This window comes from Erigeron canadensis, chromosome 3 (genome assembly GCF_010389155.1).
Source record: "Erigeron canadensis isolate Cc75 chromosome 3, C_canadensis_v1, whole genome shotgun sequence".
Taxonomy (NCBI): domain Eukaryota; kingdom Viridiplantae; phylum Streptophyta; class Magnoliopsida; order Asterales; family Asteraceae; genus Erigeron; species Erigeron canadensis.
Window position 1 is genome coordinate 33,041,551 of NC_057763.1, and position 17,289 is coordinate 33,058,839.

A 17,289-nucleotide genomic window follows, 5' to 3' on the forward strand; every position below is an offset into this window, starting at 1 on the left:
TATTTCGTTGGTTATAAAGATGTACCAACTCAACTCTTATAATTTGAAGAAACCTTGAAACTTTGTTGGTGAAAATGATGAACCAACTAACAAAATGATTTAACAAAAAGGAGAAATACAAAAACTTGATGTGTATTTTCTAGTTTTAAATTTATATCACGAAATACCTAGTAACTGTCTACTACACACTTGCGGGTAGTGTACCCGTTCGTATGCAATATAGTGACTTGGTAAGTACGAGGTCGAACACAAGGACTTATTAAGCAATTGTTACAATAAAATGATTTAGATTAAAAGGGGGTTTTGTGGCCGAATTGCCACTTTGCAAGAGTTAGTTGAATAGTCAGTAATCCCGTAGGATTAATCGCAAGAGAATATTTTGTTGTTGAATTTCAAACAATAAATTAAAAGGACACCCACTTAGATCAGCTCACATGTCAATCATCGGGTCTGGACATTACTTGCATTTGTTGAACGACTCAAAAGATAGACAAGACGAACTTCCGTTATACTTGACACTTTAATTGCTCTAAATATAGTTATCGCTTCCGCGTTTAATTTCTATCCAAAACAATGAAGCATTAAGATCCTGAGTTGATTTTCACGATTTAACCTATAAAAGCTTTCTTCCGAACTGCTTATTCACCTAATCAGATTCCTCTATCATAAGTGTTTACACATTCAAAATGAGTTTAATTGTTTAAAATCTTTACCGTTGGTTTCTTCCGAACTCCAACAATTTTAGGTTAATTATAGACCGATCAATCTTTTCATAAATCAATTGACAATGGCATAGAGTTATTCCGAACTTCTAATTACAATTATCAATCAATAAATATAATAGCGATCTTCCAAGAATGATAAACAATAGCTAAATAAATCTCCAATCGTTCTAGCGATCTTCCAAGAATGTTTGTAGATGAAAAACCCTTGAAAAGATGTTAAAAATCGGCTGGAATGCAAAAGTTAGGTTTTTGGAATGATTAAGCAAGCTATTTATAAGTTTCCAAAAATCTGCCCAGATTCGGACCTAGTGGCAGGACAACTACAAAGTTGTGGGGCAACGAGGTCCAGCTTCGCGATGACTTGTTGACGTCCAATGATTTAAAGCTGAAGGTGTTGTGGGGCAACTTCATAAGTTGCGGGGCAACGATTCTCCTCTGTTTTCCTATTGCGGGGCAACTCCCCACTTTCCAGCTTTGACTTTCATTGACTTTCTGCTATCTTCATCCAAACGCTTCAGGATTCATCCGTTAGCACCTATCTCACCTCAATAATGTTGTTTTCTTTAGATTTACGCTTAAACACCTGTCAGTAGCCTGAAACACTAACAAATACCATAAACGCACCAAATGTATACAAAAACGACTTATAAACCATGCTAAAACAACTATATTCATTGTGAGAAATGGGTCTAAAATACGACATATCACTCCTTGCGGCTAAACAATAGGCGACAAACCAAGTTTAAAGCCAACTTTTAGTCTGTAAGCGGTTAGTGCATTAAAAACATTTTCATGGCCTGTTACAGGGTCCTGTCTAATGTGTAAGCATCTAAAATTCATTGACTAGAAGCCTGCCAATGACTAACGCGTTCAGACACCAGTCTAGCCCATTGAGGGTGCTCTAATCATAACGAACCAAAAAAGGGCATAAAAACTACGTATAAAGTAACGTTAAGCTTACAACGTGTATATTATATTGCAAAAGAATTAATGAATGTTGAACCCAGTATTAACATTCCAAAATCCGGAGTTCATACACCGATACAACATGGAAAAGGTATGTACAAAAATGTTTCAAGAGCACATGAGATGTTAATGCGAATAAAATCAACAGTTTGATACAGTAGTTGACATTCGCATCTCATAGAACAACAAAAGAATAAGAGAAGCCTAAATACCTAGTGTAGTTTATGAACATATAAACAGGCACCAACCTAAACTTCGATATTTACCATAATTTGCAGTTTATGTGAACATGCCTAAGGTTCTTCAAGGTTTTCCCGACTACTCCTTTCCTTGTGTACCAAGTCCAGTGCATTTGCAAACCGGGCAAGTGTTTTTTTCAACCAGCCACTTCTGTATGCAGTCTGCGTGGTACTCATGGCTGCAATCCAACTTACCGATGTTTTCTTTATCATTGTAGTCCATCTGTGAAATCCAAATAATTGATGGATTATCATTTAGCCAACAACCAAATCCTATGTTTAATTGTGCTGAAACAGAAGAGTATAATCAAAATCTGATTATGCAGTCTGTTATGTCTCATAAACCTCACCAATGACCATGAAACCAGTTAATTACTCGGCTACCATCATTTAAAATATTTATTTGACTGGAGGTAGCGATATGGGCAGCTAAATTGGGTCGGGTAACAGGTCGAAGTGGATTGGGTCCAGAAGGGTAACTTTAATGTGCAGGTCAAAAGAGGTCGGGTCTAGGCGACCCAAAAACTTTTGCACTTTTTTTTTCTTCCAACTACTTAAAAAATTAATGCTTTAATACAATGACAAACTAAATAGTAAAGATAATTATTTTACGTAAAATGAATTAGGATGCTCCATGTAATTGAATACCCAGTAGCTGACGTTTAACCTGTTTAACCATTCAACCCAACCCTAATTTAGCTTATACTATTTTATTTTGATCATATGACCCGTCATGGCGTCATCAATGACATTCAACCAAAATGGACCTATTCCATATATATAGGTTTCTGATGGAGTGATCAATCATTTATAGGTTCCTTTTTCTTGTGAGCTACTTACATTCGATTTGTTACATTAAATGTAACCAAAGATTTGAACGGGACTTGCAAGAAAATGTAATGAGGGGTCGTTCAAAACGTAACCTCCATGCATAAAATGATGACAAAACCTAAAATATGCTTTGTTTAAAGAAATACCTGACAAATTGTGCACATGTTGAGTTCTTGATGAGAAGGTGATGTATCTACCGGATAAGAAGAGGTGAATGTTCTTGTTTTAAGATGACATGCAATGAAGCTTTCAGATAAACCCGAGCCAGCATTGCCAATCTGTTCACCTAATGCAAGAAGCTCCTGCATATAATAGAAAAATTTAGGTTGTTTTTATATTTTTATTTCAAGATAGACTAAAAAGGAAATTGATGTCAACTTGCCTCATAAGACATGTGATCTATATCTAATCGCATATCTCTATGATGATCGACTCTATGTCCATAATTACCGAATTCCAGCATTGCAACACCCTATATACGTACAAAAACAAATTAATTAGTGAAAGTCATGCACTGGTAAAACTGCGGGAAATTTGAGAAAATATGAAAAGAGTACATCTTCAGGGAGAACTCTCAAATGGGGAAAACTCCGGTGTCTTGAAGTTGACTCGATCATTAGTTCTTGACCATGAGGCTGGTGAACCCTAACACCAACTGGTGGTGAAGGACGCACAAACCTAGGCACGAGCTCAACCCCAGTTTGAAGAGGAACCACAGGCATAGGTGGCATAGGTGCTGGTGGTGGATGCATATAAGTAAATGGATTTCCATTGGTATATCCTGAATTTAAATGAAATGTGGAGTTTCGTTAGTTAAGATGACATAAAATCAACTAAAACAGATATTATGCAGCCATAAAATACATAGTTAATTACCTTGCATAAGAGGTATTCCAGGTGCATTGCCACAAAACTGCTGTTCCAACCACGGGCCAGGCAATACCTGAAGGGGTTGACCAAGTTGGTTCATTGGCATGTATTGTAAGCCAGAGTTAAAATCAATAGCACCACCAGGTCTGTTCCTTGCACCTCTGGGGTGACCAGCTCCAATGACCATAGGGATGGTATCGAGCCCTCTGTACTCAGGAATCACAAAAGGACTTGACCCATGTACAGAGTAGGAATACTGAAAGTTCATATGGAACCCTTCGGCCATCTTTCCCTTAAATGCACCATGGACTCTTTCCATGACCTGGTTGGTAGGAAACACTAGCTGATTATGAGACCCAAATGGAACCACTTGGGTCCCATGAGGAGTCGCAATGAATGTGAACCCAGATGGCACAGGCCCATAAGGCATTAAACAAGGTTCGGGTTGAAGGGGGGCATATTCTATTTCAGTATCGATCATTGGACCAGTGTACATCATGTTCCGTTGCCTCATATTTAATGATAAGTAGCAATCAACGTCTGTATCATAAGAAAAAACACGTAAAATACTATACAATAAAACGACATGCCGTTAATGCAAATAAAGATATCTTGACGACACAATTCATTACCATTCATATATTTGGTTGACATTATAAGATCATGCAACCAACAACATATACAATTATACATTGAACAAGTAATTCATGTTATTATTCACAAACTAAAGCGGAAAATCAAAGAAATTTCATTCTTACGACCAAAATAAGATGCATTGATCATGCTCAACTAGTTACCTCCAAACATATACTTTTCTCACTTGAAAGTTCAAGATAATCAAAATCTTCAACATATTATCTCAAATTACATAACTTTTTTGTTAAACATGGACATTCGACCAGAACTAACATTATTGACCTAACATGCAAACCTGAGGCCCCACAAACATTACATGTGAACGATTAATGCATTCCAAGATTACATTTATCGTTCATGGTATATAACAGCATTAAAAAGTTTACAAGAGTTAACATTGCCAATATGCATAGTCAACCAAAACCGAAGAAATTATTAATAATCTAAAAAAATTCAAGCATTCCCTAAATTTGCACATATCAACAAAACAACAAAATTTAAAATCTTTAATATCATACAATTAAAATTTTCTAACACACAATATTGAAAAATCAAAACTTTATACAAAATTCAATGAGAAGAAACATAAAACATACATTAAAAATAAAAAAAGATCAAAATTTTAGACAAATTCCAATAAAAAGAAACATATGTTCATAATCAAAACTTTGAACATATTTCAATATAAAGAAATTCAAAAGAAAAAGTGAATTAATTTTATACCTTCTTATCATCAACAGACAGCAGAACTTGAAAATTGAGAAATTAGTTTCTGCCCCTTCAACCAAAAATAGCCCTGATAATTCCATTCCAATTGAATATATTAGAAACAATAATCCAATTCATAATAAATATAATAAGATTAAATATCCTTTTCTTTATACAATTAATTTCATTGAATTATTCTTGAAACAATTTATTTGATATAGATTAAAAAAAAAATTTTAAAAAAAAAAGATTGAAGATTAAAAAACAAACAGACCTAATGAGGGTTGATTATGGGGTTGAAGAGGGATGATGGATCTTGAATTTGCTTTTCTTTTTCTTTCTTATTTCAGGTGGAATTTATCATTTATTTATTTATGTTTATTTATTTATTACAAAGATATAGAAACTATGAGATAGATGAAAAACACAAGCCCTGTTTTTTTTTTTTCTTCCTATTTTACCGATAACCGAATATTTGTCTGTTCTTTATTAGAAACTATGCATTTTTTGGTGTTCTTTTTTCTAGTTTAACGGTCTTGGTTTATGTAGTTAATTACGATTGTGCCATGCGTGAAGTGCTTTAGTGGGTTTTTTGTTTTGATTTTTCACCCTTCATTTTTCTTAACGGTTCTTTTGTTTTTACTCGTGTTTTGAAGATTTTTGTTTTTAAGTATTTCCTTAATCAACTGGCAAGATGTTATAAACGGTACATCGAAACTAAGGATATTATAAACTAAAACATAACTAAAACAAATTACAAGAACCCGAAACCAAAAGATTTGCCTTAGTACAATGTTTTACTCAAAGATAACCAAAAGATTTGACTTCAACCATTATGCAAGCAATTGCTCATTCTTATGATCGAACGCAATATCATTGTGAGTCTTCCAAACTATCCAACACAATGTTAAAATAACCGCCTGACACTATATTATTTCTAACCTTTGATCCAATTATTGACTTATGTAAGAAGATAAAATCTTTGATGGACAAAACAATGATAGGAGGCAAACGACACGGTCACCACTATCGTTGTCATTACACCACACATTACGCGGATAACATTCTAGTTATTAACAAAAGCAAACACGCGCAACAACACATGGATGAACCATCTACTTATGATTAAAAAGGGTCAGAGACGGTCACGTCAGGAACGGAGCCAGAATTTTTTTTGTGAGGGGGTAAATTTAAAAGTCTTTTATTATATTTATAAGAGTCATCTTTAAGTGAAAAAAAAATTTTAAACAAAAATTAACTTTCACCGGAGAATTAGAAAAAATGGACCCTTAAAATAATTTCGTCTGAGTACCAGTTATGAGAACATCTATCTTTAACTTAAACATTGGTCTTTGCAATTTTAGAGCATGTGATAACAGAGGAGTTACGTTATATTAAACAACATAAATAAGTACATCAAAATCAATGATTTACAATTTAGCATCTACATAAATTTTGACCTGACTATTATGATTACTATTATATAATAACTTGAAAAATAAAATAACATTTTCACATACAACAATACTATTTATCAATGTATGATACAATTACCCAAACAAATAAAACACTTTATACAACTTCTCTTTTCCAACTTCGTTAAAAATCAAAATAACTGGAGATTTTTACTTTACCAATAGAAAATTTTATGTCAAAACTAATGTTTCCAACATAAGTAACATACTTTCAAAGAAGAGGCTTATGGCAACGATAATGACATTTGTATGTATAATGTATTTTCTGTTTATTATTATTATTTAGGAACAAAATTACAAATATATCTCTAAAAAATTACATTGTACCAAAATTGGAATGGGGGCAAGAGCCATCCCTGGGTCACGCCACAATGGATCTGAGGGATTTACGGTTTCTAACATCTGACTATGTTTGAATATAATGTTCGAATATTCTTATTCTTAAAGGAGATAAACTATTATTCTTGCGGTGTAAGTGATTTTAGATTATTAAAAGTTTAAGCTATAGACTAACAACTAGATTTTATACCCGTGTCAAATACACGGGTTTACTTTGTTATAAAGATTAGATTATTATCAAAGTAAAAGTATATGCAAGCTAAAAAATCTTATTAAATTAAAAGAAAAGTAGCAAAAAAAACAATGTTGGAAGATGTTAAGAACGAAAATGAAAATAAAGCCATGCAAATTTGAACATTAGAAGCATGTATCTTCCTTCATTTTTTGCAACACGTCTTTGTACACAACATTCGTTGTAGTATTTTCTCCCTTCCCATTTTGCCGCATATCAGCACCTTGAGACCCTTTCCAACTTAACTCGAGAGATCGCAACATACAACTGATCGTGTGTGACAACTGGACGTTATAAATACAAACCAACGATTTTTCACTTCTATGAAACCTGAACGGGATTCTTTTATCTGACGGTATTAGCTTCATTCTTAGGATGTAAGTTTTGTACCCAATGTTGTTGCCAAATATCATTTCCGCTTCAATCACATACTTTCCTAATCTTATTATCCTCAATCTCGTTACATTGCATGACGTTATGTTTTTTGGCTGTGATAGCCTTTTTTCCGGTGTTGTGGTGTAAAGTTGTTAATTGGATGGCCACGTCTACTGCATTCTATACCAGGAATGTTGATAGGCCCGCAGCTCTCATGGATAGTCCAACCACAAATCTGATCAGCCCAAATACAGAGGATCACAGTTGGGTCAATTTGATCAGATGGAAAGCTAACACTTGAAGTCACTTATAGCTGTTATTATTTGTGTTATTCTACCCACGTCTACTCTTGCATATTTTATTATTCTTGTTTGTTTTTTATTTATTTTAATTAGTCTATGAAGTCATACCTATAGCAATCGCTTTCTTCATTTCACTCATACTTCAGGTAACCTGACTCTGATACCAGATGATAGCCAGGAACGTATATACCCGAAAAAATGAACCCGAACAGACAACGATTATGTCAAGTTACAGCCACACCCCTTGACTTCTTCGTTGGGCAGTTACTAGATTGATACAATTGCTACAGATTCACCACAATTTATCAATAACTAGCTTTCAAAGATCACCTCTTAATTTTGCCAAAAATTAAGATAGCAATGAAAATTGATGCAGAAATAAAATTGACAACAAAAAAACTCCTCCCTTTCATTGCCGTTTTGGTTTACATAACACCAAAGAAAAGATAACTGCTCCCCCCACTAAAGCCTACACTTGTAGAATTAAAATAACTACCTGACTAAGTCTTCATAGACTAATTAAAATAAATAAAAAACAAACAAGAATAATAAAATATGCATGACTAGACGTGGGTAGAATAACACAAATAATAACAGTTATAAGTGACTTTAAGTGTCAGGTTTCCATCTGATCAAATTGACCCAACTGTGATCCTCTGTATTTGGGCTGATCAGATTTTTGGTGGACTATCCATGAGAGTTGCGGGCCTATCAAATGTCGTTTGTTGCTTAATAAGTGATTGAGACTACATATAATGACGATCCGTTCCCTGGGTTTGTTTTTGTCAAATCTGCTATATATATGTAAATTACTTCTTCGTTTATAAGTATAGGGTGAACAACTGATAAAAGATATCCATTCGTACTATATAGAAGAAGAAACTATTTATTAGCTTTGATATTTTCCTTACTCATGACACTTTTGTTTATCGCTTAATGTCATACACAATTTTTTTAACACTTGCATTGATAAACCCTTTATGGTGAGGTCTCATGAGTTGCATATACTGCCATCAATTCTTTAAGATCCCAACAGCCTGATATAGTAGAGCAAGAAATAAAACTTTCCAAATTAAAGGTTACTATATATCCAAAACTCAAATATACTAAAAACAGGTTTTTAGTATATCTAAACGCAAAAAGTTGATTAAAAGTTTTAAAAAGAAATAAACTCATGGCTATAACTTTGCCTCAGTGAGTCGGTGGTGGCTGTGTTACAGGCTTTGCCCTTGACAGTTGACACTGGTGCAGCTTGAGCTTCATCAGTAGCAATGGATACCGTTCTAACATGTGACATTCACATTGGGAAAAAGTTACTCATAAAGAAACCTTTTTTCTTATTATTAGACCATGTTAATGATGAAGAATATTAAGCAAACATGAGTCCAAGTTCTCGTATTCCAGTATCCAAATCTGTGCGCGCAAGTTCATATTTGATGTGATCTTTGTTTTATAGTTTTATTAGAATCCTAAACTAATGACAATGATAACCATGGTAAAAATCGGATCTGAATTTGTACCTGAAGCAATAGTCCATGATATGGATATGGATATAAGAAGCTCTTAATCGATGGTTGGTAGGAGGAATTGTAGGAGATAACTATAATTTATTGATTTTAATTTATTGTTATTTACTTAATTAATTATAAACTTTACGTACCTGTATTGTATATATCCAGTTTGCTAATTTGTGCAATAGTTGGGTGTTTGGGCCTAGGCCTGTTGGGCTTAAGTGTACAATTATAATTGGATTGATACGTATAACTGTATAATCTTCAATTAGATATATATCAATTTCAATTGTAAAGATATATATATCCGTAAATTGTAGATTTTAATTTTTTAATTATAATTATGATATCATCAATTTTCAATTTAATAAAATTGAAAGCTGTGATTGGTTAATAAACTATTAGGTCAATTTTTTTTTAGTATATACAAAAATGGATTTTTATTTTATTTTTGTTTTACTAAGCAACGAATCTAAGTATTAAAAATAATCATTGGCTTATTGTTTTTGTAATAATTAATATCAACTTAGTAACATCTTTTTCTCCTAAATACTAACTATTCCAACCCCATAGTGTAGTTCAAATGTGTAGCATTCTGATTTTTAAACGTTAATATTTTATCTAAAATATTATATTTTATAGTTAGTAATGATAAACGAGACATTTTCTTAGTAAGATGTTATAGTACCTAAATGAAAGTTATATAAAATATAGGGTTAAAGTGTAACTAGTAGTATAAAATACCCCTAATTATTTAAAAACATAACTAAATATACTAGAGACTTCATGTAAATTACTATATATGTATATAAGTATATGCCTGTCGTGGGTATTGCAGCCGTCAAAGGAAGAAAAGAACGAGCAACAGATTGATTCCATTTAATACTTCATCCACAATTAATTTTTATCATATTATAATTAAACTTTAAGTGAGTATAACAATAAATCTTTATATCAAGTTCAATATGGGATAGTTATTCTTAGGGTTTATCAAGAGGGATTTGGAGATTTCATGTTTGGGAGTAGTGAATTCTAATAATTCAAAGAAGATAATATTTTAATTGTTATTGTTATTTATTAAAGTTGTATTGCTAATAATATTACTCCGTATGAAATTAGATGAAGATTTATGATAATAATATTATCATCATCATTTTAGCAATTGAGATTTTAAGATTTATGATAATAATATATTATTATTATTCATAATATTTTTATTGTTGTTGTTTTGCTAACTAGGGTTGAAACTCAATTTGAGATTTTAAGATAACAAAGAAAGATTGTTAAGTAATAGGATGTTAAAGTTTTATTATGTATAATTAAAAATTTTGTGAGTACAAAGTATTTTTATGTTTGTAGAGAAGACTAAAAGAATTGGCGTTTGTTTATTTCTTGTAGGTAGTTAGAGTATGACTACAACAATTGGCGTTTGTCCATTCTTGTAGGTGGTTATACTACAAGAGTTGGTGTTTTCCATTTTTGTAGGTAGTTAGACTACAAGAGTTAGCGTTGTCCATTCTTGTAGGTAGTTAAAGTTATGACTACAAGAGTTGATTTTTTGTTTAATTCTTGAAGGTAGAGTTAATTAGTAGCTATGGATCCATATGCTTGTTAGTTGGCTAGTACAAGTAGTTCAAGTTATATGTTGAGTTGTTATGATTGTGCTAGCCCAAGATAATTGATAAGATGATAACTTGCATTATTATATTTTGTATTCACTAAGCAAAATTGCTTATCTTTTTAGTTGTTTATATTTTCATAGGTTCAAGCGGACCAAAGTTCAAAGCCAAGTTCGATTAATTAGCTAGAGCATTTGAAGTGAAGGTAGTACTTATTTGATGGTAGATAATCATTTTTGCTAGTCAAGCTCTTGATCAAACGTTTCAAATATGTTGTCCTTTGAGTTGTGATTTGGTCAAATTTTAGTTTGGTAATCTTTTGGTCAAATGGTAAAGTGATAGTTTGTAATTGTCTTGGTGGTGATCATTTGACTAGTTTATATGATTAGTCAAATGATATTTTGGCATGTAAATTTTTAGTTTAATTAAGTTTGGTAGGTTGAAGGTAAATATTAGTCTGAAAAACGGTCGAGTTGAATTGTTTTCAAGTCTTTTAAATAAAAAGAAAAAGTCAACAAGTTTGTTAGTTGACTTTACGAATGAGTCATGCCAAATTTTTGATAAATAAGAAGTTAAATCAAATAAGTTTGTTATTTGTGTTTGAATCGTAACAGAATGTTTCCCCCATCTAAATCTTTTCGAAATATGCATATTTTGAGCATTTAAACAATACTAGTAAATAGTTTTCTTGTATGCTTTAAGTTTATTACACATTAAAAAAACACAACTAAGGTATTAACTTTATAATTTGGAAAAAATGAAAGGAAATACGGGAACATATTATTGAAAATATAATGCCTATTCAATGTAGAGGTTTCTTCGCATGCTAGGTAGACCATATATTCACAGTTGATGAACTCTTGGCAAATTGATCGATGCAATTACAAAATTCGCAAGAAACACTTTTTTTTTAAGGCGTGAATCATTTGCTCGCAACAGGGGATCCGGTTTACGTTCCCCTCATTATCAATACCTAGTAGGAAGAAAAACTTCCAACTAAACCGTCTGAAGGCATGACATTTAATTGGGGAAAAACCCTGTCCTCTCGACATGACTCAAACATGCTTCACTGGGAGACTTTATTTGTGAAATCCCTATAATTGTCATTCTCATGTCTTGAAATCAAGACCCCCAACATGTAAAGCTGATACTCAACCATGGAATGGGAAGTACTCACAAAAAACACATAATATACTTCCCCGATTCCCCGGGAAAAGTACTTTTGGGATTTTCATAACTTTGAGAGCTTCATGAAAGACCCAAAATATGTGAAATCATTGGTTCATATGTAGTTTGCATATCCTAAATGATAATCTCCGTCTACATAAAATGATAATCCAAAAAATTATGATAATAGTCAAAGTAATAATATCACTATTACAATTATCTTCATCAGCCATGTAGTTTACTATCCCACGCGTACTTCTTTCAACGTTTCATTTGTATATGTAGTAACTGCCGGCTCAATAGTTTTAATGGGACAAGCTATAACTTTAGGTCTCCATTTTTTTAAGGTTTCCAATTTTTTTAATTTTTAGGCTTTCACTTTTTAGATCAAACAATATAAAGTCTTGTTACCACAATAGTAAATGAATAATTGCTGTAAATATATAAAGAAAGCGTATAAAATAAAAACTCACAACCCTATAGAATTGGAAAAGCATACACCACGACCCTAAGTCAAAATGAAAATCTCAATCTGTGGTTCACAATTTCAAGCCCAACTTAGCGCAATTAGTCCAACTTTATAGTTTTTGTGGTTCACAATTTCGAAGACTAAGAATCTGTATAATTCGAAGTTCCAAGTGCGGCTGATTTAGGTGGTTCACCATTCCTACGAATCAATATTTCTTTTTTATTTTTACACTCTAAAGTTTTCTACGGATTTTGTGATTCGTTTCATTCAAAAATGAAAAAGACTTTGAGTCTGAATAGAAGATAAGAGCTTTTTGTATAGACTTGAAAAAGGCCCCCAAATATGGTTTCGTTTAAGGCCATCAAAAAGGTTAAGCCAGCTCTTATTTATGTACTACCGTATAATATCAAAGTTCCATTATTGTATATATGCTAAAAAACTATGACTAATTATCACTAATCAAAGTTGTCATTAATAACATGGTTGTCGACTCTTAACTTTTGACTTGACTTTAAATCTGGTTTTTGACTCAGGACTCGACCCGTAAGAGTCAGAACATTTTTCTATACTACATAATATTGTATGATTATATGTGACGTATTTATAAACAAAATATAAGTCGATTATCTTAATACATTACCAAAATGTTACGTATTCAATACTTTTGAGTCAAAAAATTTACAATTTATCTTCAAATTTATACTAAAAGTATCAAAAATACATATATAACATACAAAATACATATATGACTATACCAAACTACAACAATCATAAGTTTGCAACTCCCGTTGACTCAGCTCGTTGCAGATTCACACCACAACTCATAAGAATAAGAGAAAAAAAAGTCACCCAATGAGTTATCTTGTTTTGGGTGTAAATCAACTCGACTCGTAAAAATCGAATTATGACTCGTAAGAGTTTAATGTTAATAGCCATTATCTATGTAAGTTCATTTTAGTAATAAAACGTGTATCCACTTGTTAATGATACAAAATATATATTTTGATATAATCCAATTTAATGCTAGAGATCTCCCTTACATATCACTAACACCATCCAAATCGGGGGTTCACCACAGTCCCTCCCCATCACCCATAGTCAAATTTAAAGGTGTAAACATTTTTGTGGGAGGTTTGTTGTCAATGAATTTATCTAGAATGAACTTTAAAACTATTTGGATGTAATTAAGTATTACCCATTTGGACATAATGCAATTTCTAAAAGTAAAAATCTAATGTTGACATATGATATGATGAATGATTAATTTTTAAATACAGAAAGACAATGATTTTATATATTATTTTTTTCATTATAGTCACTAACCATGTCATTTGTGAGCACAAGTTTTATAAACGGTTTAACTTATTAATTATAGTCTTCAATCAAATTATTTTGTGGATTGAATTTCACTTAACTGTCTACGGTTCCTTAATTACTGAGCGGCTATTTAGGGGACTTAAGGGGTGATCCAGGCTTTCTACTTCACTTTTATTTACTTATTTAATTTAGTATGATATAATATGAATATTTTTCCCTCATATCATACTTTTATCCTTTTTACAAATGTTAACGGTCATTAAAACAACATCTTATGCTTTGTAAGTTTGTATCATACAAATTTATTGATTAAGGGGGTGTTTGTATTTGTGTTTAAAAAACAGATTATGCGTTTAAAAACCGCATTTTAAAAAAGCATGTTGCTATATGCTTTTTCAAAACACAGTTTTTACTCTAATAAAACACAGATAATCTCTTATTTTGCTAAAAATATTTTTTTATTATTTACATTATACAAATACATTAATTAGATAATAAATTTAAAACGCAATCATAAACTTCCTCTAAACTATATAGGAAAATGATTGATTGTTGTTGTATAGGTATAGGTATAGGTATACGTGTTATGACTAACAAAGCAAAAAGAAATGAAAAAGGAGAACACAACGGGTGGAAGTACAAACAAAAGGGTACGTTAGAGAGGAAGCTTTATGGTGCTTTTGATGGCTTTTACGTTTACCTATTTGTCATTGTCTTCAACTTTGGTCAAAGTCAAAATTTGCAGTGCCTCAGTTATCGAGTTAAATGCTATTCTATGCACAATGGTTAAGCCCTTTCTATATATTTATTACTCGTAAATCAAATACAGCTAGTGATACATTGTACTAAAAAAAACTATATAGTGAGACATTGTACTAAAAAATTAAAAGAAAAATCGGGTTTTCGTATATTGCATTCCTTGGTTTCGGATTTTATTAACTATTTCAGTTATAATATCCGATAAGCTTATGTTGTGGGCTCTATATTGCTCGGGGTCACGCTCAGGGGCATAAGCTAGTTCTAGTCATCCTTAGTCCGGAATTATTATTAGTATATTGATATAGTAAAAGGATAATTACATTAAAATAAAGAAATTTTTTGATAATAATATGAGTTTTTTTCTTTTTTCAAGTTACATTTCATACGTTTTTGTGCAATAAATCACTCCGACAAAAGACTAGTGGCAGATGGTCCCGTGAAGTTTTGAGTTAAATAAATTGTAACCCAACTAGATACGCTAAATCACATACTTAATTTCCTTTCATGTTTTAGGATAATGGTTTATTATATAAAAAAATATATATATAAATAAATCTAAATGGAGTTATCGTAATTATTTTTATTCAAAGAATAGTTTTCCTTTTGCTTTATTTATTTAGTTTTTCATTCGCTCGTGTAATACTTTGTATCAAACTTTATATAAACTGAATTTTTTTGAGAATTAAAATATTAATGAAAATTAAAATATTTCATGTACTGTATACAACATGATGTTTCATACTAAAGTGGTCTTTTATTTATCAATAATTTTCTTTCTATAAATTTTTATTAACATCCACAAAACGTATTGTATTGGATAGCTACTTTAAAAATCTATATCTATATATATCTATATATATAATATAAAAGTTGAGTTTTGAAATTAATTTTAAAACTTCAACTTCTCTCTTCATAATAATTATGATTAATGTTAAAGTTGATTATGAGAATACTTAATGATAGTTATGTGTTAAATGAATTTAAAAAGACTATTATGTATGTGTACAAAAAAGTTAATTAGTTCTTGGAATGCAAAATGATAATTATGTGTGTAAGAAATATTAATGACTTGCAAAAGTTGTTTTGAAAAACCAAGAATATTAATCTTTCTTCCTAAATTTTAAAAGTCAAATATGTGTGTATGAAAGTTAATAACTTGCAAAAGCTGTCTTAAAAAATCAAGAGTATTAATCTTTATTTCTAAAGTTATATCATATTAGCATGCATGTGTATCTTATCTATGTGTAAATATAGTATTAATCTTTATTTCTAAATAGGGATGGCAAAAAAACCCCGACCCGACGGGGAAACCTAAACCCGTTCGGGGTAAGAAGTGGGGCATGTTTACCCTGACCCGACTCGACATCAATACTTATATCTATATACTTATAAGTAATTAGTTTTAAATCTATAAATTCACTTTTGTAAATACAAGTTCCACTTTTTATCTATATTGCATAACTTGAACATTCATTTCTCAAAATATCAAGAGCATGTAGTATTATTTTTCAAATCAAACAAATTTTGATAACTATTTTTGAAAAATAGCTACTATTATCGGGTCGGGTTTCAGGTTTTGTGGCATTATTTTACCCCTGACTGGGTCGACAATAAGGTACCCAATAGGTATCGGGTCGGGTTCGGTTAACATACATCTTTATCTATATCTATATATAAATATATATATATATATATATATATATATTGTTATAGATCTATTTCTTTTTGGAATTCAATAGGTCCTTTTATTTTATATTTTATTTATTAACAAATATATCATAATATGTGTGCATATTATATTTTTAATTAGTTGAAAGTTATTAATAGAGGTGTTGTTTGAAGGAATGTGAGTGGGGTGTTGATTATATAAAATAGCTTATTAGTGAGAATTGATGATCATGACAGTATTTGAAATGCTTTCATGTGTATATCATAATATTTGTGTATTTGATGGAGTCTATAACTAGCACGCACCAAAACTTTTCCCACTATGACCTTGCGATTTCTACAACATCTCAGTCTTAAAAAAATAACCTCATCAATGGGAAAGGTAGCAGAAGTTGCAAGAAAGCAAAGTGAACCTTTGTTTTTATATCAGCTCCTGTTTAGTAGACAAACTAAACATCTACTCGGTATTAATTAACTCTTCTATAAACCAACCAATTCAATCATAAAAATAACTTCTCTTCATTCCCGCCGTCTAACGGACGGGTTTTAAGCCCTCGTCCTTCTAAATATATAGTCGTGTGATAAAATAAATTAAATAAGACTAAAAAAATATAAAGAAAATTTATATGTAAAAACAATGAATCTTCAAAACTAAGGATAAGCTCCCATTCGGGAAAAGGAGGACACTCGCGACTTAGGAGAGTGGGGTAAGTGGGTCTACCCTATCATTCTGTTAGTCACGTTGGATTCTTTCTGCTTTTGTTTCCAAACTGCCCCATGTGATTCCGCGCATTGAGTTTCGTTACCCCTTAATTTCATGCGTAATAACGAAAATGCCATCCTATTTTGTCACCTAGCTACCACAACGGTTACTATTTTTTTTTTTTTAAAGGTGTGAATTAATCATCGCAGTAAAAACTCTAATTTAAGCTAGTTTTACATATCTTCTCAACTTCCAATACCTGATAAGAGGAAAAACTTCCCTAACTAGCCGTTCAAAATCACGACACTAATTAGGGATAAAACTCTGTCCTTTCAAGGTTTGATCCTGAGACCTCACCCATCACAAAAAGACTATTGT

The 17,289-nt window shown here is 31.5% G+C and overlaps 1 protein-coding gene across 1 annotated transcript; it reads right to left on the minus strand.

The window, feature by feature from the left end:
- Positions 1-1,671: 1,671 nt before the first annotated feature.
- LOC122593250 (probable E3 ubiquitin-protein ligase ZFP1) lies at positions 1,672-5,415 on the minus strand. Its single transcript, XM_043765636.1, has 7 exons — positions 5,250-5,415; positions 4,991-5,063; positions 3,638-4,171; positions 3,319-3,542; positions 3,144-3,233; positions 2,908-3,063; positions 1,672-2,153 (listed from the first exon to the last, which is right to left on the minus strand). Exons 3-7 carry the CDS (start codon positions 4,143-4,145, stop codon positions 2,010-2,012), a joined length of 1,122 nt encoding a protein of 373 aa, XP_043621571.1. The 5' UTR covers positions 4,146-4,171; positions 4,991-5,063; positions 5,250-5,415; the 3' UTR covers positions 1,672-2,009.
- Positions 5,416-17,289: the final 11,874 nt, after the last annotated feature.

Excerpts from the sequence above, each read along its gene's own strand:
- LOC122593250 (XM_043765636.1), bottom strand. The coding sequence starts at position 4,145 with ATGAGGCAACGGAACATGATGTACACTGGTCCAATGATCGATACTGAA. Across the intron at positions 3,543-3,637 it reads TGGAATACCTCTTATGCAAG|GATATACCAATGGAAATCCA; the intron begins GTAATTAACTAT and ends ATTTAAATTCAG. Across the intron at positions 3,064-3,143 it reads TAGATCACATGTCTTATGAG|GAGCTTCTTGCATTAGGTGA; the intron begins GCAAGTTGACAT and ends TATTATATGCAG.